Raw genomic sequence first — 25052 nt, 5'->3', positions numbered from 1 at the left:
GGCGCACCTAAGCGCGGACACGCCTTCCGGCTACCCCGCCGGAAGTAAGGCCTCTCTAGCCGCCTCGGCGACCTCGGCCCTCGGTGGCTGCGGAGCCCGCGGCCGAGCGGCCAGTCAGCGACCAACGCGCGGGCGGGGGGCGGTGCCTGCGGCCTGACCGCGCGCCGGGATTGGTGGCCCGAGCGCCATCGGGAGGGGCGTGGCCTCCAGCGATTGGCGGCTCCCCTCCGGGGCGGGGCGGCCCCTTTGTCTGGGCTGCGGCAGGTCGTCCTGCGCGCGAGAGGCCGCGGCGTGGACGGTGAGTGGGGTCGGCGCGGGCGGCGGGCCCTTCCCCGGGCCCGCGGCTGGCGCGCTCTCCGCCCGCCCGGGCGCTTCCCCGGCACGCACTGCCCTCCAGCCGTCGGCTCCCGACCCCGCGGCAGCGCCGCTCCCTCGCCTCCGGGCCGCAGGGGTCGCCCGGCGCCTGCGGGAGCCCTGGCCGGCCCCGGGGTCTCGGCGCGGGCGGCCGCCCCTGCGTGCCCGCGAGGACCCACCTGGCGGAGCCCAGGGTAGGGACGGAGCCGACTCTGGCGGGTCACACTGGGCCCGCTCGCCTTGATTTTAGGTGGAATTTTTTTCAGTGGCTAACGGTAAGGCAGCGTATTTTTAAAAGGCGAGCGTGTCAGAGAAAGATGAAGGACTCCCCAGCAAGCTCTCCCGCGCGGAGGGACCCGGGCCGTTCCTCGCCGGCGGTTTGCGCGGCTGCGAGCCAGCCCCGTGGCCCGTAGGGTCGGCTTGGGGGTCGGAGCCCGGGCGGGGCCGCCCTGCGGCGCGTCCTTGCCGGGTGGCTGCTCCTTTCCATTCCGGCATTATTGGTGAAGTCGGAATTTCTTCATGTGTTGTCTAGCCATTTGTATTTCCTTTGTGACTTGCCAGTTCATATTCGTTGTTGTTTTCCTTGAGGATTTGTGTAATAGAAGTGCTTTGTAACTTAAGGAAATAGTATTTTTCCATATATGTTGAAAATATTTTTCTCAATTTGTCATTTGATTGCAATTCTGGTGTTTAGGTTTGGGTTGGGGTTTTTAGTTTGCTTTTGAGATAGAAGATTTTAAATTTGGGACGGTCAGATATTTTCCTTTAAGGCTTTTGGGCTTTGTGCTATGTCTGAAAGGGCCTTCTCCACGCAAAGATTATTTTTTAAATAAACGCTTATTTTTCTCTGGTACTTCTAAGTGTTTGATCCATCTGGAATTTATTTTATTGTGGGGCAAGGTTGAACTCCAACTTCATTTTTTTTCCTTCTAAATTATAGCCATTTCTAATTTTGTCTGTTGAATAATTCATTTTTCCATCGATTTGAGAAATCTTCTCTGTTGTGAACTAAATTGTTATTCTTTGAAACCATTTCTAAAGTTTATGGTGGCTTAGATGTGCATAAGGTTTGATTTACACGCAGCAGAAAGTCCACAGGCCTTCTGCTTTTGGTATTTTGCTTGAAAAGTCCCTCCCACTCTAAAATAATAGAAATTTATCTACATTTTTATTCAAGTTCTTTTTGTGGTAGAATTTTAAAAACTTAACTCAATTTTTTATTTTTTTTATTTTGTAGGAATTACCAGGGATTGAACCCAGCACTCATACATGGGAAGCAGGAACTCAACCACTGAGCTACATCTGCTCCCCCATTAAACTTTTTTTTTAAAAGACTCTATTTTATTTATTTATTTCTTCCCACCACCTTGTTGTTTGTACTTTGCTGTGTGCTGTGTCTTTAGGAGGCTGCCTGGAACCAAACCGCAGACCTCCCGTGTGGTAGGCAGGAGCTCAATCACCTGAGCCACATCTAATCCTTTAAACTTTTAGTATATGGTATAAGGTGAGATCTCTTTTTTTTTTTTTCCTGCCCTACTTCTTATCTCTTTGCCTTTGCTCTACTTTCTGGGACGTTTGTTAAGCCTTATATAAAGGCCTAATTTCAGTTTTTCCCAAACAGTTAACCCATGGTGCCAGTACTGCTTACTGAGTCACCTCCCCAGCATAAACCCTGCCTGTGCTTGTTAGGTCGACTCACCCCAGGCCAGACCCACGGTGCTCTCCCTGCTCCAGCACATTAAGCCTCCCCGGTTATCTCTGTTCTGATTCTTTGTGGATTGCTCCTATGTTCTCCCAAGTGAATGTAAGATTCTCCCAACTTTGAGTAAGAGATGTGTCAGTGTTGTGGATAACGTGGGCAGAATTAACTTCCCTATGATATTGTGTCTTTCTTTTTGAGACCTGGCTTCTCTGTCACTCAGATTGTCTCCTAGTCCTTCAGGTTGTATAGTTCTTCACAGGGATCCTGCACCTTTCTAAAGGGTGTTTGGACCTTCTTTTGAGGCTGTGGCGGATTCTTTCTGTCCTCTGACTAGGTGTTGCTGGTGGAAGGTTGGATGTGGCAGTGCTTTGCCTCCACCTGCAGGGTGGAGCCTGTAGGGGCATGAACAAGGCAGGGCTGTCTCGCAGGAAAGCCAGAGGGAGCCGCTGCGAGCTTCCCACCCCTGGGCTGGTGGGACCATCACGCTCACTGTGTGCCCAGAGGACAGGCACGCTTGCCCATCACTTCAAGGCTGTCAGTAATTCCAGCAAAAAGCGAGGCTTCTAAAGGTTCGCTCACAAAGCAAGAAAATAAACAGTGAATTCTAAGCTGCTGGCATCGCTGTAGTCCCTTCTTAGTTCCCTCTCCATGGGTGCCTGTCTGCAGGCGGCTCCTGTCACAGGTGCACAGGGACTAGTGAGGCGTTTCAACTGAGCAGCGTGTCTCCTGGCATTGCACGTCTTGCTGGTTTTTGCCAGAGTGACTTGCTGCTGTGAGCGTTTATCGGCTGCTTTTGTTTTGGGTCATTCCCTAGGGAGATTTCCAGAGGCAAAGTTCCTGGATCTGAAGCCTGACCCCTTCACACTGCAGCCACCATGGCGGTCATGCGGGTCACTGCCCAGCCACGGCCAAGCGCAGTGCGGCTGCCCGGTGCGGTGCGATGCCTGGTGGGTGCCGTGTGTACCTCCTGGCTTGGGAGGTGCGTGGCATGGTCTCCGACTCCATTTTGGGCACTGGCAGTGGTGTCCTGCCTCTGGGAGTGGGCATCTTACACGACCTTTTAGGGCTCCATCCTTGGTTTTTAGGGTAGGGTCCTTGCCATTCCCCCTTTGTGATCTGGACAGAGGTCAGGGCAGGGGTTGGAGCCCTGGTGGCCAGGGGTGAGCCTCCCTGCAGCAAATGTGGCATCTGTCCTTTCGCTCGGCCATCCAGGCTGCCCGGCACAGCGCCAGCCGTGCTATGGAGACCTCATGGTGGGCATTGGCTTTGTTTCAGCCTTGTCCTCGCCTGCCCCCACCCCCAGGAGGGCGCAGTGCCAAGGGTGCATCCGAGAAAACAGACGGGGAAATCTATGTCCCCTACCAGTAGTGAACGCTGTCACTTTCTGCCATGGAATATGAGCTCATTGCACTTCTGATTACACTCACGTGTTCACGTTCAGCTGTCGGCTGCTCTGCCCGGCCTAGTGCAGCAGGAGCCAGGAACAGGGCTTGTCTGCAGTGACCAGGCCCAGACGACACACAGTTGGTAGTGGGCAGGGCAGCTGTCCCCAAGAGGGGGGTCAGGAAGGGCCCCAGTGAGGGAGACACAGTGGGGAGGGGACTGCCCAGGCCTGAGGAAGGGTGGTCCTCGTGGGAGCTGGGCCCTGGGAGGATGTCTGGGCAGGGGAGGGCTGACTGCAGGGCACGACGTGCTCAGGTTCTTGGTGCACGTGGAGGCACGTGGGCTCAGGTCCCAGGTGAGCAGGGCTGCTGTGCATCAGGCAAAAACTGCGGGGGGTGGGGCAGGCTGCCGCCGCCATGCCTGACTCCAGGGCCTCCGAGGAGGATGTAGACCAGGACACAGCTGGGCGGTGGGTGGCATCCTCGCAGGTGTGTGGCAGGTGCTTTGGGGCCCGGCCTAGTGCGGTTGGGATCGCTCTTGCCACAAGTAGTGTTCTTCGGGAAACAGACTTGGCCGAGTGGTTAGGGCGTCCGTCTACCACATGGGAGGTCCACGGTTCAAACCCCGGGCCTCCTTGACCGCCTCCTTGACCCGTGTGGAGCTGGCCCAGGCGCAGTGCTGATGCGCGCAAGGAGTGCCGCGCCACGCCGGCACCCCCGCGTAGGGGAGCCCCACGCGCAAGGAGTGCGCCCGTGAGGAGAGCCGCCCAGCGCTAAAGAAAGTGCAGCCTGCCCAGGAATGGCGCCGCCCATACTTCCCATGCCACGGACAACAACAGAAGCGGACAAAGAAACAAGAGAAACAAGACGCAGCAAATAGACACAGAGAACAGACAACCGGGGGGGAGGGGATTAAATAAATAAATAAATCTTTTTAAAAAAACAAAAAAAACAAAAAACAAGTAGTGTTCTTCGTGGTGTGGATGACCGTCCACTTCTACCAGTTTCCAGGGACTAGAGATGGACAGTCACTGGAGGTTAGAGTCTCGTGCCAGTGCGTGCAGAGAGGGTAGCCCAGACACCGTCCACAGGAGGCATGCTGGGAAGGCCCTGCATGGGCTGGACAGGCTGCTCACCGGCAGCTGTGGCGACATGGCGGGTGACCGACTGTGCTTGGTGCCCACAGGAGACAGACCCAGGACTGAGTGCTGGTCTCGCCCTGGAGATCTTAGGAGCCCTGGAGGGAGGGTGATGAAAGGGCAGGAGAGGTGGCCGGTCTGCATGCTGACCCCATGGGCAGAGAACGTGCAGAGGGGGAGGCAGCGGGTCCTGGAAGTGGGCCAGGGGTCGGCTGCACAGTGGGTGTCGGTTAGGGGACTGTTACTGTTTTTATGCTTAATCTTTACTTGACCTGAAATGTGTTGCATATCCCCTCTGGGCAGCTGCCCATGCCAGCATGTTCCTAAATAAACTGTCGGTTTCCCGCTGAGTAGAAGTGGACCCCCTCTGCCCTCTAACTCTCCATTCCACGCCGCCCTGAGGCCTGTGTGCTGAGCTGGTGCTGACACCTGGTGAGGCAGGTCCCACCCCTTGTTCTTCCAAATCCCAGTCACCCAGTCTTGACATGAATTTTGACTATTATAAGACTGCTCTTGGGATTCTAATTGGAATTTCACTGCCCTTACACACACACAAACACATGCACACAAATTTGGAGGAAATTGGGGTTTTGGGAGAACTGCAGGGACAAGAGGAAGTTGAGTCATTCACTCCAACCCCAGGTCCCAGGGCCTCAGAAGGAGCTGTTGATCGAAGTTTATTGTGTATCTTTGTGTACCTTTCTGAAAATTGTGCAAATGTAAGCCTGTGTCTGATGTTTTATAAGTCTAATAAGGAAGGCTGTGGTGTCTGCAAACTCCTGCCCAGGCCCCTCCTCGGGGGCAATTGCTGTGTACTCACTCTCATGAAGCAGTGGCCCCTGCCAGGCCAGGGGGAGCAGGGTGCCGTGTCCTTGGAATGCGCTGCCCCCTCCGGTGGCGCCTGCTTGGTTTTGTGACAATGCAGACCGCTCCCTTTCCCCAGCTTGGCTGTGGACAGATGCCTTGACCCAACTTGTCTGAACCCGAACTCCCGATGCTTCCCCAGAACTGCCCCCCACAGCTTCCCCTTCCCTTTGCCAGAAGTCCTTCCGGTGGCGTCGGCCAAATCCCTGGGTCACCTTGACTCCTCGTTTGTCTCACCCACATCCAGTCCGTCCACAAACCCTGGGCACCACCTCGGAGTTCATCCAGAATCCGACCCCTGCTCACACCTCTGCCGCCAGCTCCGTGGCTGGACCGCCCGTCTCACCCGCTCCTTAGCAGGGCCGCTTGGTTGTGCAGCTGCTGCTCAGAATTCGGTGTTGCCAGGCTCCAGCAGCACCTGCTTGGTCGGCCGCCACCACCTTGCATCCTCCACGGGTTTTACGTCATGAGCTTTTGTTTCATGTAGACTTCCTATTGAAGTTTAAGGTGTCTGCATCTTCTCGAAGGAAACTCCTTTGCCCCGTACCAGCTCCCAGGTCAGGGGACAGGTGTCTGCAGCCCCCAGGGACCCCTCAGGAGTAAACCTCTCAAACTGTATCCCCACGGTTAGTGGTGCCTCTTCTCAAACTTCGTATAAATGGAGCCACACAATACCCACTCTGTGGGGGGGGTCCTCTTGCACCATGTTTTGTTAAGATTTGTCCTTATTTTTGCACTTAGTGATATGCATTGTATAATTTTATCTTGGAGGTTTGTCACATTTATTTTATAGCATTCATTTTAAGCTCTGGATGCAGGAACTAGGCATGCTGCAAGCTCGGTTAACATGTTAGGTTGACACAAAACAGAAGTGCTTCTCCCTTGAAATGGCACCTCTAAGTCAAAAGCAGGTTGTGCATGGGCTCTGCACACACCTGGGGGGTGAGGGTGAGCTCCTGTTCATCTGTGGGAGGCAGGGCCCCGGGGCGCAGTGAGCGGGGCGGACACGGAGCCCAACTGGGTCCCTGCTCGCCGTTTGCCGCGCACTGTGGTTGTCCTCACAGGCAGGACCAGGGGTCGGTCACGGTGCCCCAGTGACTGGGAATTGGAACCCATGCCCCAGAGAAGCCACGATGCACACTCATCCAGCCGCAGGGTATGGTAAGAGGATACAGGTGTGTGCACCTTCACACTTGGCCCCAGTGCCGTTCTTGGCCCCAGGTTGAAAGCCGGTGCCTTAGGGGAGCACCAGGCTGCCAGAAGAGTCCAGGCATGCCTGAGGCGTGAATATGCCCTGTGGGGCCAGCAGGCTAGCCCCGAAGGCCTGGAGCAGGCGTGGAGGCCAGCACCGGTCAGCTCCTGCCCTGGCAAGCCAGATGCTACGAGTCTGCTCCGGGAGAGGGCTGCGTGTGGGCAGAACCACACGGCCGGAGGCGCACCAGGGCAAACGGCCAGAGCCTCCCCAGCTCCCACCCAGAGGTGGGGAGCAGAGCCTTGGGTGCTGGGCCCTGGGGTTCCGTCAGTGCCTGTCATTCGTACCTGGACACAGCTCCTGGGGCCGTGGGCTCAGCGCCCAGGGGCGTGGTAAGGCCCCTTGCTGGCGACTTGCCCGAGGGGAAGTGGGGTCTGCCGGGGCAAAGCTGGGCCCCTCATGTGCTCCCTCCTTTCCTCAGCCCCACCTGCTCCTTGGATTTCCGTCATCTTCTGAGACCCCAGGAGACCAAGCAATGGCAGCTGCCAAGCTCCTGCCCCCAGCGGCACCCCAGGTGAGCTGTCCCCGCAGCCAGTGCTGCCCGGAGCTGACTCCTCCCCAGCCATCACGCTGGACCCAGCCAGACCCCTTCCCACCCCACCAGGCTGATCCCAACACCTTTTGGCACCCATTCCCATTGTGGGGGACTTTGTGCCACCCCAGAGTGGTCCCTGTCGTTCCAGGCCTTGGTGACCTTTGAGGACGTGGCCGTGCTCCTCTCCCAGGAGGAGTGGGCCCGCTTGGGCCCTGCTCAGCGGGGCCTCTACCGGAACGTGATGATGGAGACGTACGGGAATGTGGTCGCTCTGGGTGAGGCTCTGGGTGAGGCTCTGCATGAGGCTCTGGGTGAGGCTCTGGGTGAGGCCCAGGGGACTGCAGTGAGCCCGGCTCGCACCTGTCGGGATGTGCAGTCTGCACTGCGCGTGTCCTGCGGGGTGGGAGTGGCAGGCCGGGCCTGCGGGGCGGGGCCTCCCGGGGGCCAGCACTTTGCTCAGGTCCACGAGGCCCCTGGGCTCCCTGGCATTTGCACCTGTCAGTCGAGTGATGGTCTGCCCACTGGGACTCAGCTCAGGTGCAGGATTCGGCCTGGTCGGTCTTTATGCTCCTGCATGCGGGAGGGGGCGATCGGGGGCTCAACGTGGGTAATTGGAGGAATCCCCACCCCCACTGAGCAGGACTTCCAGGATCCAAGCCTGATGTGATCTCCCAGCTGGAACGAGGGGAAGAGCCCTGGGTCCTGAACACGCAGGAAGCTGCTGAAAGCAAGCACCTGAGGAATGGCCACTCAGGTGAGTGAGCGAGTCCAGACCTCCTCCACTGAGGGTTGAGCAGCCCTGGCACAAGAGCCCCTACCCGGCCCCTCACTCCTGTGCGAAGTAGACTGAGCCACTGACCGGCAAGCCAGGAGCAGCCTGTGCACCCTCGTCAGTCCTGACCTGGCAAGGTAAGGGCTGAGCTGCTTATCAGAAGGTGCAAACAGCCCTCAAGATGTGTGCCAGAGTTGTGCGTGCAAAGGAACACAGGGTCCAGAGCTGGGCAGGGGGCAGTTGAGGCCCAGGAATGGGCTGAACAGCTTGTACACACCAAGACAATTGATCGTGTCCACACGGTAAGTGCACATTTCATCTTTTATTTTCTTTTATTTTTATTTTTTTTTTTATTTTTATTTTTTTAAAGATTTATTTATTTATTTAATTTCCCCTCCCTCCCCTGGTTGTCTGTTCTTGGTGTCTATTTGCTGCGTCTTGTTTCTTTGTCCGCTTCTGTTGTCGTCAGCGGCACGGGAAGTGTGGGCGGCGCCATTCCTGGGCAGGCTGCTCTTTCTTTTCACGCTGGGCGGCTTTCCTCACGGGCGCACTCCTTGCGTGTGGGGCTCCCCCACGCGGGGGACACCCTTGCGTGGCAGGGCACTCCTTGCGCGCATTAGCGCTGCGCATGGCCAGCTCCACACGGGTCAAGGAGGCCCAGGGTTTGAACCGCGGACCTCCCATATGATAGACGGACGCCCTAACCACTGGGCCAAAGTCTATTTCCCCATTTCATCTTTTAAATCCAGTACAATCCCTGGAGGTGTTAGCGATCATGTTCCATGTGAAGATTCCCACGTGCTCTGAAACAGCGTGTGATCCTTATACAGTGTACACAGTCTACCAAACCCAGGGAAGGGTTCTTGATTAAAAATTTATTTCATTGATACTGTTTTTTTTCCCTTTATCTTGTTACACATAACCACACTTCCCTACTATATACTTAAAGCAACAGCTGAAGCCTTTCTTCTGAAAGCACGTGGTTCTTTGCTGATGCACATCCTCTTGCAAAGCTGTGGATGCAAGGTGGCAGAATGGGGCACATGCCTGTAGCTGGGGTTCATAGGCTTGAGTCTGCCTAGCAAGTAGTTATCTGCTGCTTTTATGCTGTGAATGATTGATATGAGTAATCTCTTGTTCAATTTATTTTACCTTGATCATCTTGTTAATTTGGCCTCAGTTCAGAAGTCATCCATTCAGGAAGCTTCAGATAATACTTCATTTAAAAGCAGAGATGGTCTGATTGGATTTAAGAACAAACTACCCAACTATATGTGACCTACAAAAAATACACTTTAAATATAAAGACAAAAGTATACATTAAGAATAAAATGATGGAAAAGGATTTATTCTAGCTCTGATTGCTAGCAAAGAAAGCTAAAATGGCTATTTTATTAATATCAGACAAAGTAGACTTTGGAGCAAAGAATACTACCAAGGATAAAGAAAGTCATAATGACAAAAGGGTCAGTTAATCAAGAGACTATAACAAAGATTTATGCATGTAATTAACGGAGCTTCAAAATATATGAAACAAAAACTGATGGAACCTCAAGGACAAATAGACAAATCCACAATTATGGTCATATTTTTTAACTACTTTAAATAATTGTTAGACCAAGTAGGAAGAAAATCAGCAAGGATATATTAAGTTTGAACATCAGTCATCTCGACTTGATTGACATTTATAGAACACGCCACCCAACAACCCAGTACACATAATTTTTGGGTACACATGGAATATTAGATTGACCTAGATAGAAAATATTGTGGGCCATTAAAGAAATTAAGTATGTTCTCTGACCACAATGAAATTAAATTAAAATTCAGTAATAGAAAGCTCTCTGGAAAATCCTAAAGTATTTGGAAATTAAAAATAATCCTAAATAACTCATGGGTCAAGGAAGAAAAAGAAATTTTGAACTGAATAAAATTGTGAACACAGCATATCAAAATTTGTGGTGGGAAGCGAATGTGGCTCAACTGATAGAGCTTCCATTTACCATATGGAGGATCCAGGGTTTGATACGCAGGACCTCCTGACCCGTGTGGTGAGCTGGCCCACATGCAATGCTGCCATGCACAAGGAGAGCTTACCTGTGTGAAAAAAGCCACCACCCACCCAGGAGTGGTGCCGCACACATGAAGAGCTGACACAGCAAAATGACACAACAAAAAAGAGATGCAGTTTCCCGGGGCTGCCTGCAAAATGCAAGCGGACGCAGAAGAACACAGAGCGAATGGACACAGAGAGCAGACAATGGGGGGAAGGGAAGAGAAATAAATAAATCTTAAAAAAAAAAAAGGTAGGCTGATGTGGCTCAACTGATAGAGCGTTTGCCTACCATATGGAGGGTCCAGGGTTCCACCCCCAAGGCGACCTGACTCGCGGTAAGCGGGCCCACACGCAGTGCTGCTGCGCGCAAGGAGTGCCGTGCCACGCAGGGTGCCCCCATGTAGGGGTGCCCCACGTGCAAGGAGCGCACCCCTTAAGGAGAGCTGCCCCGTGTGAAAATAAGTGCAGCTCGCCCAGGAGTGGTGCCGCACACATGGAGAGCTGATACAGGAAGATGATGCAACAACAACAAAATAGAGATGCAGTTTCCCATGCCACCTGATAACGCAAGCAGACGCAGAAGAACACACAGTGAATAGACACAGCAGACAATAGGGGGAAGGGGAGAGAAATATATAAAAATAATTTTTTTTTTAAATTTGTGGTATGCCCCTAAAGCAAAGACTTTGCAAGAAAAATACAAACCATTATTCTTCGTGAACATAGTGTAAAAATTTTAAACAAAATTTAGCAAGCACAACCTAACTATATAAAAAATATAATACATCATGATCAAGAGGACTTTATTACATCTATGCTCATTAGAGAGATGGCACTATAGTTTTTCTTGTATCTTTATCTGGCTTTGGGGGGTTTTTTGTTAGTTTTTTGTTTTTTTTGTAAGATTTATTTTTTATTTATTTCTCTCTCTACCCCCACCCCCCAACCCCCACAGTTTTCTGCTCTTTGTCTTCTGTGTCTGCTTGTGTCCGCAGCACCCAGAATCTGTGTCTCATTTCATTGTGTCATCTTGCTGCATCAGCTCTCTGTGCGTGCGGTGCCATTCCTGGGCAGGCTGCACTTTTTTTGCGCTGGGCAGCTCTCCTTATGGGGCACACTCCTTGCTCCCCTACGTGGCATGGCACTCATTGCACACATCAGCACTGCACATGGGCCAGCTCCACACAGGTCAGGAGGCCCTGGGTTTGAACCTTGGACCTCCCATGTGGTAGGCGGACACCCTATCCATTGGGCCAAATCCTCTTCCTATCTGGCTTTGGTATTAGGGTAATGTTGGCTTCATAAAAAGTGTTAGGTAATTTTCCTCTTCAATTTTTGGGAAGAGTTTATACAGGATTGGTGTTAACTCTTCTCAAAATGTTTGGTAGAATTCACTTGTGAAGCCATCTGTTCCCACAATTTTCTTTTTTGGGAGATTTTTGATGACTGACAATGTCTTTAAATGTGATTTGTTTGTTAAGTATTTGTATTTCTTGCAGCATCAGTGTAGGTCGTTTCTACATTTCTAGAAATTGGCCTGTTTCATTTAGGTTGCCTAATTTGTTGACATACAGTTTCTCATAATACCTTCTTATAATCCTATTTTTGTGGGGTCAGTCATAACTTTCTCCCTTTCTGATTTTATTTATTTGCATCTTCTCTCTTTCTTTGTTAGTCTAGCTAAGGGTTTGTCAATTTTATTGATCTTCTCAACCAGCTTTTGGTTTTGTTGATTTTCTCTATTTTTCTCTTGTTCTCAATTTCACTTATTTCTGCTGTAATCTTTATTATTTTTTTCCTTCTGCTTACTTTGGGAGTGGTTGACTTCTTTTTCTAGTTTCTCCAGTTTTTTAGTTAGAGATTTGATTTTTAGCTTCCTCTTTTTTTATATTTTTATTTTTAAAGAAGCTTTAGATTACATAAATGTTACATCAGAAATATAGGGGATTTCCATATACTCTACCATCTCCCCCTTCCACACTTTCCTCCATTAACAACATCTTTCATTAGTGTGGTACATTTATTACAATTGATGAACACATATTGGAGTGTTGTACTAAGGATTTAGTTTACATTATAATTTACACTTTGCCCCACACAATTTTATTGGTTTTGACAAAATTTATAATGGCCTGTATCTGTCATTGCAATGTCATGCAGGATAATTCCAATGTCCAAAAAAAAACCCCATGTTGCCCCTACTTGTCCCTCTTCCTCCCCTCTGAACCTCTGGTGTCCACTGCCTTTATATCAATAATGCAAGTTCTTCCATTGCTAGAATCATAGTAAGTCTATTTTAGTCCATAATTGCTTTCCCCCCTTATGTTCATTCCTCAATCTTGAGAATTTGGGGATGGTGATGCCCACCCTGTCTCTAATTGAGAGGGGGCTTAGATCCCATAGGGCACATGGATGGAGCTGAATTGCTTACAGTTGCAGACACTCTCAACTTCCTAGGATGGGCACTGTCTGTTATCATTTCCTGGTTAGTTGTCCTGGGTGAGTCCAGTGAACTGGCGAGTAGGTGCTGCAACTCTGCAAATATTTGGGGCATAACCAGCATAAGAACAGATCAAAGATTTAAATCTCTGGGACATATATTTATAACAAGTATAATGTTTAATTATATGTTCAAATAAAAGGAAGAAGAGCTATGTATGGAAATGATAAATGAGTCTAACTTTGTTACATTGGGGAGCAAATGTTCCAAAGTAAGGCCCATTGACAGGATGCTGAATTCCTGAATTTGTCTGCCCTGCCTCTCCCCCTAGTACAGGGGCAGTGCCTAGCAAAGGAGGACTGACCATAACACCGGGCCCTTGATACTGATGTACTTAGGAACCTTTTCTAGTAAAACTGAAACTTAGCCTAATATTTTATATTGCCTAAGAGTTACATCCTGAAAGCCTCCTTGTTGCTCAAATGTGGCCTCTCTCAGCCATTCTCAGCATATGAACTCACTACCTTCCCCCCCAGCGTGAGACACAACTCCTGGAGGTGAGCCTCCCTGGCAGCGAGGGATTAATACCAAGCACCAACTAGTGATGAATCTGAAAAAGACGTTAACCAAAAGGGGAAAATATTAAATACAAGTGAGTTTGTATGGTTAAGAGACTTCATAGTGACTTGCAGAGGTTATGCTTTGCATGTCTCACCAGGACCTCACTGACTGCCACAGTAAACAATGCCTGAAATAGCAGGACTCCTGAGGGGTCTAGGGCAGCTTTCTTTTTTTTTAACATAGGTGCCTATGGTTATAAATTTCCCTCTCAGTACTGCCTTCACTGTATCTTGTAAGTTTTATTGTTTTTTGTCTTCTAAGTACTGGGGCAGGGATTGAACCCAGGACCTCATATATGGGAGGCCACGCTCCACCATGAGCCACATCGGTTCCCTTGAGTTGGTTTTTTCATTTGTTTGCTTGTTTTTGTTTCTCTCTAGGAGGCACCAGGTACTAAACCGGGACTTCCGTGGGAGGTGGTCACTGAACTGCTTGAACCGCATCCGCTCCCTGTAGCCCATAAGTTTTGATAAGCTGTGTTCTTGTTTTCAGTTGTCTCAATATATTTACTGATTTCATTTACAGTTTCTTCTTTGACCCACTGATTAAGGTTTAGAAGTATGTTGTTCAGCCTCTCTACACATTTGCAGGTTTTCCCCTTTCACATCTATTATTGATTTCCAGTTTAATTCCATTATGCTCTCTGATAAGGTGCTTTGAAAATGTCAGTATTCTTAGATTTATTGGAACTTGCCTTGTTATATAACATGTGGTCTCTCCTGGAGAAAGATCCATGAGCATCTTGAGAAGAATGTATAACATGCTTATTTGGGTGCAGCATTCTGTATGTGTCTGTTAGGTTTAACTCATTTATCATATTCTTCAAGTTCTCTGTTTCCTTGTTGATCTTCTCTCCAGTTCTGTCTAATGACTGAGTGTGTTGAAGTCTCCAAATGTTATTGTAGACATATCTGTTTCTCTATTCAGTTTTGCCAGAGTTTGTCTCATGTATTTTTGGGCATCCTGGTTAGGTACATCGGTTTTTATGACCATTATATCTTCCTGGTGAATTGTCACTTTTATTAATATATAATGGCCTTCTCTATTTCTTATAACTTTTTTGCATTAAAAGTCTCTTTTGTCTGATACTAATATAGCTACCCCTGCTCTTTTTTGGTTACTGTTTGCATAGAGTATCTTTTTCCAGCCTTTTACTTCCAGCCAGTTTGTATCCCTGGGTCTAAGGTGAGTCTCCTACAGACAGTATATGGATGGCTCATGGTTTTTTTTTATCCATTCCATCAGCCTACATCTTTTGATTGGGGAGTTTAGTCCATTCACATTCAATAATATTACTATAATAAAGTAAAAGTATTATTTACCGACATATTTTTTTTTAATGTCATATCTTATTTTCATCTTTTTAGTCTTTTGTTCATCCTTTCTGCTAGTCTTGCCTTTTACACTCTGCTCCAAGACTCTTTCCTGTCTTTTTCTTTCAGGCTGTAAGGCTCCCTTTAATATTTCCTGCAAAGGCAGATTCTTTTCCACATACTCTTCTTAGTTTCTGTTTGTGAGTATTTTAAACTCACCTTTGTATTTGAAGGACAGTTTTGTCAGATAATTCTCAGCTGGCAGTTTTTCTCTTTCAGTATCCTAATTGTATTATATCACTGTCTTTCTGCCTCCTTGATCGCTGATGAAAAATCTACATTGTCTTACTGGGCATCCCTTGTATATGATGGTGTGCTTCTCCCTTGATACTTTCAGAATTTTCTCTTTCTCTTCTCTTTTTTTTTTTTTTTTTGGTGGGAGGGGAATGTACCGGGGATTGAACCCAGGACCTCATACGTGGGAGGCAGGTGCTCAACCACTGAGCTACATCCACTCCCCAATGATAGTTGGGTTTATTTATTTATTTATTTTTAGGCAGCTCTGGGAATCAGACCCAGGGCCCTCTATATGGGAAGCAGGCACTCAACCACTTGAGTTACAGCCTCTCCCCTCTCTTTATCTTTGATGTTTGCCATTCTGAGTAGTATGTATCTTGGAGTAGGTCTATTCAGATCTATTCCGATTGGGGTGCACTGTGCTTCTTGTACAGGTAAGTTCATTTCTTTCATGAGAATTGGGAAATTTTCAGCCGTTATTTCCTCATTTGCTCTTCCTGCCCCTTTTCCCTTCTTTTCTCCTTCCACACATATATATACTATATATATACTCCCGCCCCACATATATTGTTGTGAATTGCCTCTGCTCAATTTTTTCCATTCTTTTCTCTTTACAATTTAGCTCTTCTTTCTTCTGTATGTAATTTGTTATTTATTTGCAAGTGACATGACCATCTATATAGAAAAGCCTAAGGAATCTTAGGATTTTGAATAAGTGAGTTTAGCATATTTGCAGGATATAATATCAATAAGCAAAATTTAATTGTATTTCTATATACCAGCAATGAACAGTCAGAAATCAAAGTTTTAAAAAATATTTACAATGCTATTTTTAAACATTTAAAATAATGTCAAAGAATAGAAAATACTTAGAAATATATCTGACAAAAGTATGCAAAATCTGTACAGTGAAAACAGAAAAATTTCTGAAGTGTATTAAAGATGTAAATAAGTAAAAACTATAACACCATATTCATAGATCAGAAGATTGATTTATTTGTCATTCCCAAATTGATCTTTAGAGTCAGTGCGATTCTGCGAGATTCTTCGATAGCTCAGTTGGTAGAGCGGAGGACTGTAGAGTCGATGCGATTCCAATCAAATCCCTGAAGACCTTTTTATAGAATTAATACGCTGGTTCTAAAATCCACATGGAAGTGCAAGGTACCTAAAATAGTAAAAAACAACTTTGAAAGTATAATTGGAGGGGAAGTGGACTTGGCCCAGTGATTAGGGCGTCCGCCTACCACATGGGAGGTCCACGGTTCAAACCCCAGGCCACCTTGACCCGTGTGGAGCTGGCCCATGCACAGTGCTGATGCGCACAAGGAGTGCCCTGCCACGCAGGGGTGTCCCCCACGTAGGGAAGCCCCACGTACAGGGAGTGCGCCCCGTAAGGAGAGCCGCCCAGCACGAAAGAAAGTGCAGCCTGCCCAGAAATGGCGCTGCACACAGAGAGCTGACACAACAAATGACACAACAAAAAGAAAGATTCCCGTGCCGCTGACAACAGAAGCAGACAAAGAAGAAGATGCAGCAAATAGACACAGAACAAACAACCGGAGGGAGGGTAGAAATAAATCTTTTTTTTAAAAGTATAATTGGAGGATATATAGTACTCCAAGACTTACTATAAAGCTACAACAATCAAGACAGTATGGTATTGGCATCAAGATAGACAAATTTAGCACTGGAACAGAATAGTGAGTTCAAAAATAGGACCATACATGTCATCAAAAATTGGTTTTTGACAAAGGCAATTCAGTGGAGAAAGGATGTTCTTGTCAACAAATGGTGTTGGATATCCATGTGCAAATAAATGAATTTTCATACTTTGCACCTAAGCTAAAATTAAGTCAAAATAGATAATAGATCTAAATATAAAATGTAAATCTAAAAAACCTTATAGAAGAAAACAGAAAATCTCTGTGACTTGTGATTAGGCATTCATATTTCTTAAATGGGATACCAAAAGTGCATTCCATGAAAGAAAAAGTTGATAAATAGAACTTTTTTGAAATTAAGAACTTCTGCCTTTTGAAAGAGACTTAAGAGTGTGACAAAACAAAATACAATCAAGCAAAGAATTAATGAATGGGATTATGATTGCCTCTTAGGGGGCACGGGAATAGGTCACGGACACAGATGGGCACAGAGGACTTACAAGGTAATGATAACATTCTTCTTAAACTAGCTCATGAGTTATGTGGTATTCTTTCATTCTCCATATCCTTTTAAATTGATTTTTTGAGATATAATTCACACATCACATAATTCATCCACTTAAATTGGACAATCAGATGGTTGTTATTTTAGTCACAGGATTTTACAACCATCACTGCAACCAATTTTAGAACATTTTTATCACCCCTAAAAGAAAGCTCAGACCCTTTACTACCCCAACACACACTCTAGGCAGCCACAGTCTACTTCCTATCTATCAAGGTGCCTTTCCTGGACATCTCATAAATGGAATCCTACGATATGTGGTCTTTCGTGATTGGCCTCTTTCACTTGTTTCCACAGTTGAAACATACTGTCTCATTTATCAGTACTTCAATCTTTTTTATTGCCTAATACTGTTCATAGTAGAGATATACCACATTTTATTTATCACTTCAGACATTTGTGCTGTTTCCATATTTTTTATATTGTGTATTTTGTAAAAACTTTATCTATTTGGCTTTAAAAAAAAGTAAAGCAACTAGTATGAGGCAAAATCCCAAAATGCCATAAAAATGGTTTCAGAAAAAATGCTCCGGATGTAGAAAGGAGGCTGCCTCTCAGGCAGAGAGGACGGCATTGAGGAATGCTGCATGGAGAGTCATGGACAGTATGCCTTGAAGGTCGGATACCGTGTTCACAGGCGGAATTGGGGAGTGTGAGAGTTGTGGTGTTAAGTCTGTGTGAGGGGGAAGTGGACTTGGCCCAGTGGTTAGGGCGTCCATCTACCACATGGGAGGTCCGCGGTTCAAACCCCGGGCCTCCTTGACCCGTGTGGAGCTGGCCCATGCGCAGCGCTGATGCGCACAAGGAGTGCCATGCCACACAGGGGTGTCCCCCACGTAGGGGAGCCCCACGCGCAAGGAGTGCGCCCCCTAAGGAGAGCCGCCCAGCACGAAAGAAAGTGCAGCCTGCCCAAGAACGGCGCCACGCACACGGAGAGCTGACACAAGAACAACAACAAAAAAAACAGATTTCCGTGCTGCTGACAACAACAGAAGCGGACAAATGAAGAACATGCAGCACATGGACCCAGAGAACAGACAACCGGTGGGGGGGATAATAAAAAAATAAAAATAAAAAAGTCTATGAGGAGTGAGCAGCACAGGCTTGAAGGGAGAAGGAAACTGACCCAGCTCAGATCCAGAGATCACGCAGATAGCAGAAGACGAAATCAGGAGAGGAAACAGGCATCGCTTAGTGTTGCTACTATTTTCTGTCACCGAGAGGCAGATTCCATGGGCTCTCCCTACTCCTGCAGACTGTGTGCCAGCCACCGTGAAAGAGCACACTTTAAAAGCCATTACTGCAGATGTGCAGTGGCCTCTGCTTTACCTTTTGAGTTCCAGCGGGTACAGGAGCTTTCCTGCCTTTGGGGTGTAATGAGTGGAAGATGGATTTTGAGCTCTATGACCAGGAGTTCAAATCCCTGTTCAGTCTCCTAGTCTTAAAAGTGGAATAACACATTTCTTACCGGAGTGTTGTTATGTTTATTAATAACATACAGAAAACACAACCAGTTCAGTGCGCAGCACCCTATGGACACTCAGGCAGTGCTCAGTGTCCTGTGAGCATCTAGTAAGGGGTGGCCGCTGCTGCTGTCATCACCACATACGAGTATTTTTCTAACCCTGACACACAGCCAGACTAAACCCTGACGCCTAAAAGCCTTTTACTTGAGCTGTAGCAAATATGAAAGAATAAATCCAATTACTGCTGGTATGTGGAAACTAGTGAGCATTCCTCTCTGAAATTTTAGTATATTGATTAGACATTGAATTTATTGCTAACTGGATTAAAATCTACCTTTTTGCTAGTTGCTTTTGTGGGTTTTTTTTTTTTTGATAGTGTTTCAAGAGTAGTTTTATTGAGTGCAATTTATGTATCTTTTTTTAAAAAAGAGTGGTTTTGAGGGGAGCTGATGTGGCTCAGGGGTGGTTGAGAGCTGGCTTCTCACACACCAGGTCCCGAGTTCCATCCCCAGCCTCAGTACCTCGAAGGAAAAAAAAAAGTGATTTTTAAAAAGTTTAATAGTCCGTTACATTTGCCTTCATTTTAACCATTTCTAGAGATCTTCATTGCTTTGTATAAATCCAAATTTTTTCCAGGTATCATACTTCTCCCTAAAGAACTCACGTAAGCAGTCCTGGTAGCGCAGGCTTAATGGTTGTAGGTTCCATTTTTGAAAGATTTTTCCTGGGTACAGAGTTCTAGGTTGGCAAGATGTTGTTTATTGGTTGTAGGTTCTTTCTCTGTGAGTGTGTTGAGTTGTTTTTGGAGGTATGGAAACTGAACCCAGGACCTCACACGTGGGGAGCAGACACTTGGCCACTGAGCTTATTATCTGCTCCCCTCCATTTTTGAAAGATTTTTCCTGGGTACAGAGTTCTAGGTTGGCAAGATATTTTGTTGTTTTTATTTTTCTTTTCAGCACTTTAAAGATATCAGTCTTTGTCTTCTTACTTAAATAGTTTCTGAAGAGAAGTTACTGTAATTCTTATATTTATTCATCTGTATGTGTCTTTTTTCCTCTGGCTGCCTTTAAATTTTTCTCTTTATCTTTTGTTTTCAGCAGTTTCAATATGCCGTGTCTAGATGTTTTTTAAAAAATCGATCTTGAGTTCTCTGAGATTCTTGGTTCTGGGGTTTAATTATTTTTGGAAAATTCTCAGCCAGTATCTTTGCACATATTTCTTCCCACACAAGGACTCCAGGGAGGGCTGGCCTTAGGTGTCAATGAGCTGTTACCCAGCTGTTGCTCGTGCCCCTTCTGCATTTAATGTGGAAGAACAACCTCAGCTTAAACCGTACTTACACCACTGTATTAGCCTTAGTGTGTTACTATTTTTTCTTCCGTCTCTAGGTGGCTGAGAGAGTTGGGGGTTTTGCTGTGCCTTTCCTCTCCACCTCACAATGCCACGGGCATTCAGGGAACCATGTCCTTGCCAGCAGCCCCTTCATCAGCAAGGCCAGCTCAGTGTTGGCTTGCTCTGCTGTCTGAATGGTGTTAACATTTTCATTTTGGATTTGTTTCAGAATGTGAAACCAAGGGCAAGAACCAAAATATGGATTTGAGACTGAAGCCATTATTTTCGGAGGAAATAACAGTGATTCTAGGGAAAACTCCTATGGGGAGGATTGATCAAGAATGTAATGAAATTGAGAAAAGTTTCTGTCTGGATTCAAACCCAGTTGGCCATCAAGAGGTTCCCGTCTTGAGCCACAGCATGCCCCTCACTCAGCACCCAGTGGTTCCTCATGGAGAGAAACCCTACAAGTGCATTGAATGTGGAAAATCCTTTGGTCGGAGCTCTCATCTCCTTCAGCATCAGAGAATCCACACTGGAGAGAAGCCCTATGTGTGTGGTGTGTGTGGAAAAGCCTTCAGCCAGAGCTCAGTACTGAGTAAACACAGGAGAATTCACACAGGAGAGAAACCCTACGAGTGTAACGAGTGTGGAAAAGCCTTTAGAGTGAGCTCTGATCTTGCTCAGCATCATAAGATACACACAGGAGAGAAGCCTCACGAATGTCTCGAATGTCGGAAAGCTTTCACTCAACTCTCCCATCTTATTCAGCACCAGCGGATCCACACTGGAGAACGGCCGTATGTGTGTCCACTGTGTGGGAAAGCCTTCAACCACAGCACCGTCCTGCGGAGCCATCAGAGGGTGCACACTGGGGAGAAGCCTCACGAGTGCAGTGAGTGTGGGAAGACCTTCAGTGTGAAGAGGACGCTCGTCCAGCACCAGCGAATCCACACTGGAGAGAAGCCGTACACCTGTAGCGAGTGCGGGAAGGCCTTCAGCGACCGCTCAGTCCTCATTCAGCATCACAACGTGCACACAGGCGAGAAGCCGTACGAGTGCAGTGAGTGTGGGAAGACCTTCAGCCACCGATCAACCCTGATGAACCACGAGCGGATTCACACTGAGGAGAAGCCCTATGAGTGCTACGAGTGTGGGAAGGCCTTTGTCCAGCACTCACACCTGATTCAGCACCAGAGGATCCACACTGGAGAGAAGCCCTATGTGTGCAGTGAGTGTGGGCATGCCTTCAGTGCACGCAGGTCTCTGATTCAACATGAGAGAATTCACACGGGCGAGAAGCCCTTCGAGTGCACAGAATGTGGCAAAGCCTTCAGCCTGAAAGCAACTCTGATTGTGCATCTCAGGACCCACACAGGCGAGAAACCCTATGAGTGCAACAGCTGCGGAAAGGCCTTCAGCCAGTACTCCGTGCTCATCCAGCACCAGCGAATCCACACGGGCGAGAAGCCCTACGAGTGTGGGGAGTGCGGGCGCGCCTTCAACCAGCACGGGCACCTGATCCAGCACCAGAAAGTGCACAAGAAGCTGGGGCCCCCAGCCGCCACAAGCCCTAGGAGAAAGCCACCTCCAGAAACCCCGTGCACGGACCATGAGAAGCCTTCAGCCAAGAGAAGCCTCTGACTTTACAGGAAGCCCTTCTGGTGACTTGGTGTCAAGGAATAGCACACGGGCTGGGCACGTTCTTCCAATTTAAAAACTTCAGCAAGGCCTATTTTTCCAAATCCTGAAATCATATTGGAGAGTAACCATAATAGTGTAGTGAATTTTGATGAAGACTTAGCCATAATTCTTTATTTAACTTTAGATAGTTTTATTCAAAGTAATTAAGGGAAGTTAAGGCATAGGACTATTGTCATAATAAAACTTTCCTACATTCCAAACTTTTTCCTTAGAACATTTCATACTTTTTTGAAATATAATTAACCATTCTATTACATTAATAATTCTTGCACTGAAAATTAGAATTGCGACTATTTTTAGTGTTGTGTTAAAACCCTAAAGTGCTATGTGGATAAAGTGATATAAATATAGGTTATCAGTTGTAGGTGACTGGAAATCCTAAGTGTATAAAGCCCCCTGTTTAATATTTGAAAAGGGAGAAAGTCTTAAATATATGTTGGGAAGAAGTGGTGTAACTTTAGAAAGCACTTTTTCTGATGCTTTAACTTTATTCACAATCAGAAGGGATGTTTTAACATTTTAGTAGAAATTCAATTCATAAATGGACTTTTCCCCTCAAAATCCATCCTTATAGGCATCTTGGGACCGTGGACCCCATTGTGGTCATGGGAGGGGAGACCTGTACCGAGAGCCCCACATCTCTGGAGAAGCCCTGTGAGTGCTAAACGTGAGAAGGCCTTTGTTCACACTCACACCTGCTTCACCACCAGAGGACCCACACTAAGTGGGTCCCTCTCTATGCCTTACTGTTTCTCATAAAATGTTACTAAAAGATAGTACTTTAGTGTATATATTTTAAACAACCAAATTCTCAAATTCAAATAATTCTTTTTTACTGTGTCTTGTATTTGAGAGTTGGTTTTTTAAAATATTTTAGTCCTATATTCAAGAGAGTCTAGGACCCATTTCCATATACTGTGATGAATCTGGTTTATTTGCAATTAAAACATTGTGTTTAATGTGTTCAAAATTATCTGTTCTGCTTTAAAGAATACAATCCTTTAAACTGAATTTTATAACAAAGCCATTTCTAGTTATAGCTAGCCAGAGAGGAAATAGATGTTGCATGAAATTCAAGTCCCATACACTTCTACTAAAATGTTAAGTACCTGATTTTTTTTTTAAGTGTTTTTTTGTTTATTGTTTTTTCTCTTGAAAAGAATTAAGTTGTCATATTAGGGAAAAATTGTCTTTAATTGCACATCAACATGCTGTTATGCATGTTGGTGCAGAATTTGCGTTTACCTCTATTTGAAGACACTAATGAGAAAAGCTGAGCCCGCTGAGAGGTGACTTGAGAGGAGTCTATAAGTTCTTCAAGGAGAACTGAGATCACAGAGGTTACTTCGGGAGGAGCAGCAATCACTGTTGCTTCAGGAGTAGAGATCACTAAGATGTTTCTTCAAGAAAGAGATGGGTTACTGATTTGTGGCTTCAGAAAGGAGCCTATCATTGAAGGTCACTACAGTGGAGAAGAGATTAATGAGGTGTTGCCTCAGAGAAAAGAAAGATCTGATGTGTTCATTCAAACAGGAGATAAGATCACGGAATATTTCTTCAGAGAATAGTTAAGATCACTGAGTTGTTGCCTCAGAGAGGAAATATAAAAACAGATTTTTTAAATCAGAAATGGAGCTGATTTAACAGGCATTACTTCAGAGAGTAGCTGGTCACTTAGGTGTTATTTCAGAGAGGCGCTGAAACAACATATTCATAGAAGGGAGAGGAAATCAAATATTCAGAAAGATGAGATTACTGAATGTTCCTTCAGAAGAACTGATCACTGAGGTTTTGCCTCAGAGATATGAAAACAGGTTTTACATCAGATGTGCAGCCGACCTAACAGGTATTACTTCAGAGGAGCTGATCAGGGAGGTGTTATTTCAAAGGGGAGCTGAAACAGTGTATTCAGAGATTTAATTGAGATCCCTGGATGTTACTTCAGAGGGGAGGTGAGAAGACTGAAGTATCCCCTCAGAAATAGCTGAAATCCCTGTGGTGTTTCCTCTGAGTGAGTTAGGATCACTGTGTCCTTCAGAGAGGAGCTGAGAGCACTGTTTACTTCAGAGACAACATGAAATCACTGAGGTATTACCACAAGAAGATAAGATGACTTAGGTATTTCTTAAAAGAAGTTGGGATCACAGGTATTTCTTCAGAATAAGAGCTAAAATCACTGAATATTATTTAACAGGCGCTTAGATCACAGATGTTGCCACAGAGAAGAGGTTTTACTTCTGAAGGGGAGCTGACATAACAGGCATTACTTCATAGAGGAGCTTAAATGAGGTTTCTTCAGAGTGGGGGTGACATCACTGCTACTTCAGAGGAGCTGAAACAAGGTATTTGTCAGAGGAGAGGTAAGATCACAGATGTGACTTCTGAGAGGACATGCGATGACTGTATATCACACCTGAACCAACACATCCCCACAATAATGCTTTTTTAAATTTTTTTTTTTAAAGATTTATTTATTTATTTAATTTCCCCCCTCCCCTGGTTGTCTGTTCTTCGTGTCTATTTGCTGCGTCTTGTTTCTTTGTCCGCTTCTGTTGTCGTCAGCGGCTTGGGAAGTGTGGGCGGCGCCATTCCTGGGCAGGCTGCACTTTCTTTTCACGCTGGGCGGCTTTCCTCACGGGCGCACTCCTTGTGTGTGGGGCTCCCCCACGCGGGGGACACCCTTGCGTGGCACGGCACTCCTTGCGCGCGTCAGCACTGTGCATGGCCAGCTGCACACGGGTCAAGGAGGCCCGGGGTTTGAACCGGGGACCTCCCATATGGTAGACGGACGCCCTAACCACTGGGCCAAAGTCCGTTTCCCGCTTTTTTAAATTTAATTCAAGCTCATGGACCCCTTTTTAAAAACCCCTGCATCTGGGAAGCGGATGTGGCTCAAGCAATTGGGCTACTGCCTACCACATGGAAGATCTGTGGTTCAGTTCCCAGTGCTTACTAAAGACAGTGAGCTGGCCTAAAAAGTGACACGAAGAAAAACACTGAGAGCCAACAAAGCCGGGAGCAGAGGTTCCTGTGCCTCCAAAAAAGGAAAAGCAGGACTGAACTGACATGGTGGGCAGGTGCAGCAAACCAACATGGCAAGATGACACAATAAGAGACATGAGGGGGAATCGGTTGTGCTCCCGTCTACCACATAGGAGGCCCCAGGTTCGATTCCCAGGCCTCCTGGTGAAGGCTGCCCTGCACCACCACGAGAGCAGACCGCCCACTTCACACAGCCGAGATCAGGTAGCGAGCACAAACGAGAGTGGGAATAAAGTAAAATCTTTCAAAAAAAAAAGACACAACAGACGGAGTGGAGGTGGCTCGGGCAAGTAGGTGCTTCCCTCCCACATCTGAGGCCCCACTTTGGTTCCCGGTGCGTCCTGAAAAGACCAGGACACAACAAATGCAAAAGAGTGAGGGTGTGGCGAGAAGTAAGTAAATCTTTTTTTAAGAAAATGCTGCATTAGAAACTGAGATCACTTATTTCAGAGACAACATGAGATCCCTAAAGTGTACTACAGAAGGGAAGATAGCTCAGGTGTTTTTAAAAGAGAAGCTGGGATCACAGGTATTTTTTTCATATCAGAG

General features: G+C 46.9%; 1 protein-coding gene and 1 long non-coding RNA gene across 3 annotated transcripts in view; one reads left to right on the top strand and one right to left on the bottom strand.

The window, feature by feature from the left end:
* The first annotated feature begins 232 nt into the window (after positions 1-232).
* Positions 233-22574, top strand: ZNF250 (zinc finger protein 250). 2 transcript variants are annotated; one of them, XM_058276226.2, is made up of 5 exons: positions 233-298; positions 7115-7207; positions 7377-7503; positions 7869-7982; positions 19987-22574. In XM_058276226.2, exons 2-5 carry the CDS (start codon positions 7169-7171, stop codon positions 21399-21401), a joined length of 1695 nt encoding a protein of 564 aa, XP_058132209.1. In that variant the 5' UTR covers positions 233-298; positions 7115-7168; the 3' UTR covers positions 21402-22574. The 2 variants fall into 2 exon arrangements, with proteins under 2 accessions (XP_058132209.1, XP_071064206.1); XM_071208105.1 differs by having other exon boundaries at positions 247-298; positions 7377-7515.
* Positions 15700-25052, bottom strand: part of LOC105745775 (uncharacterized) — a 24593-nt gene continuing 15240 nt past the window's right edge. The window contains exon 3 of the long non-coding RNA XR_009180556.2: positions 15700-15895. This is a non-coding gene — a long non-coding RNA (uncharacterized lncRNA). The remainder of the gene's footprint in view (positions 15896-25052) is intronic.

The sequence above is a fragment of the Dasypus novemcinctus genome, chromosome 14 (assembly GCF_030445035.2).
Source record: "Dasypus novemcinctus isolate mDasNov1 chromosome 14, mDasNov1.1.hap2, whole genome shotgun sequence".
NCBI classification, from domain to species: domain Eukaryota; kingdom Metazoa; phylum Chordata; class Mammalia; order Cingulata; family Dasypodidae; genus Dasypus; species Dasypus novemcinctus.
Note: the sequence above shows the minus strand (reverse complement) of the source record. Positions and strands in the feature narration are given on the sequence as shown.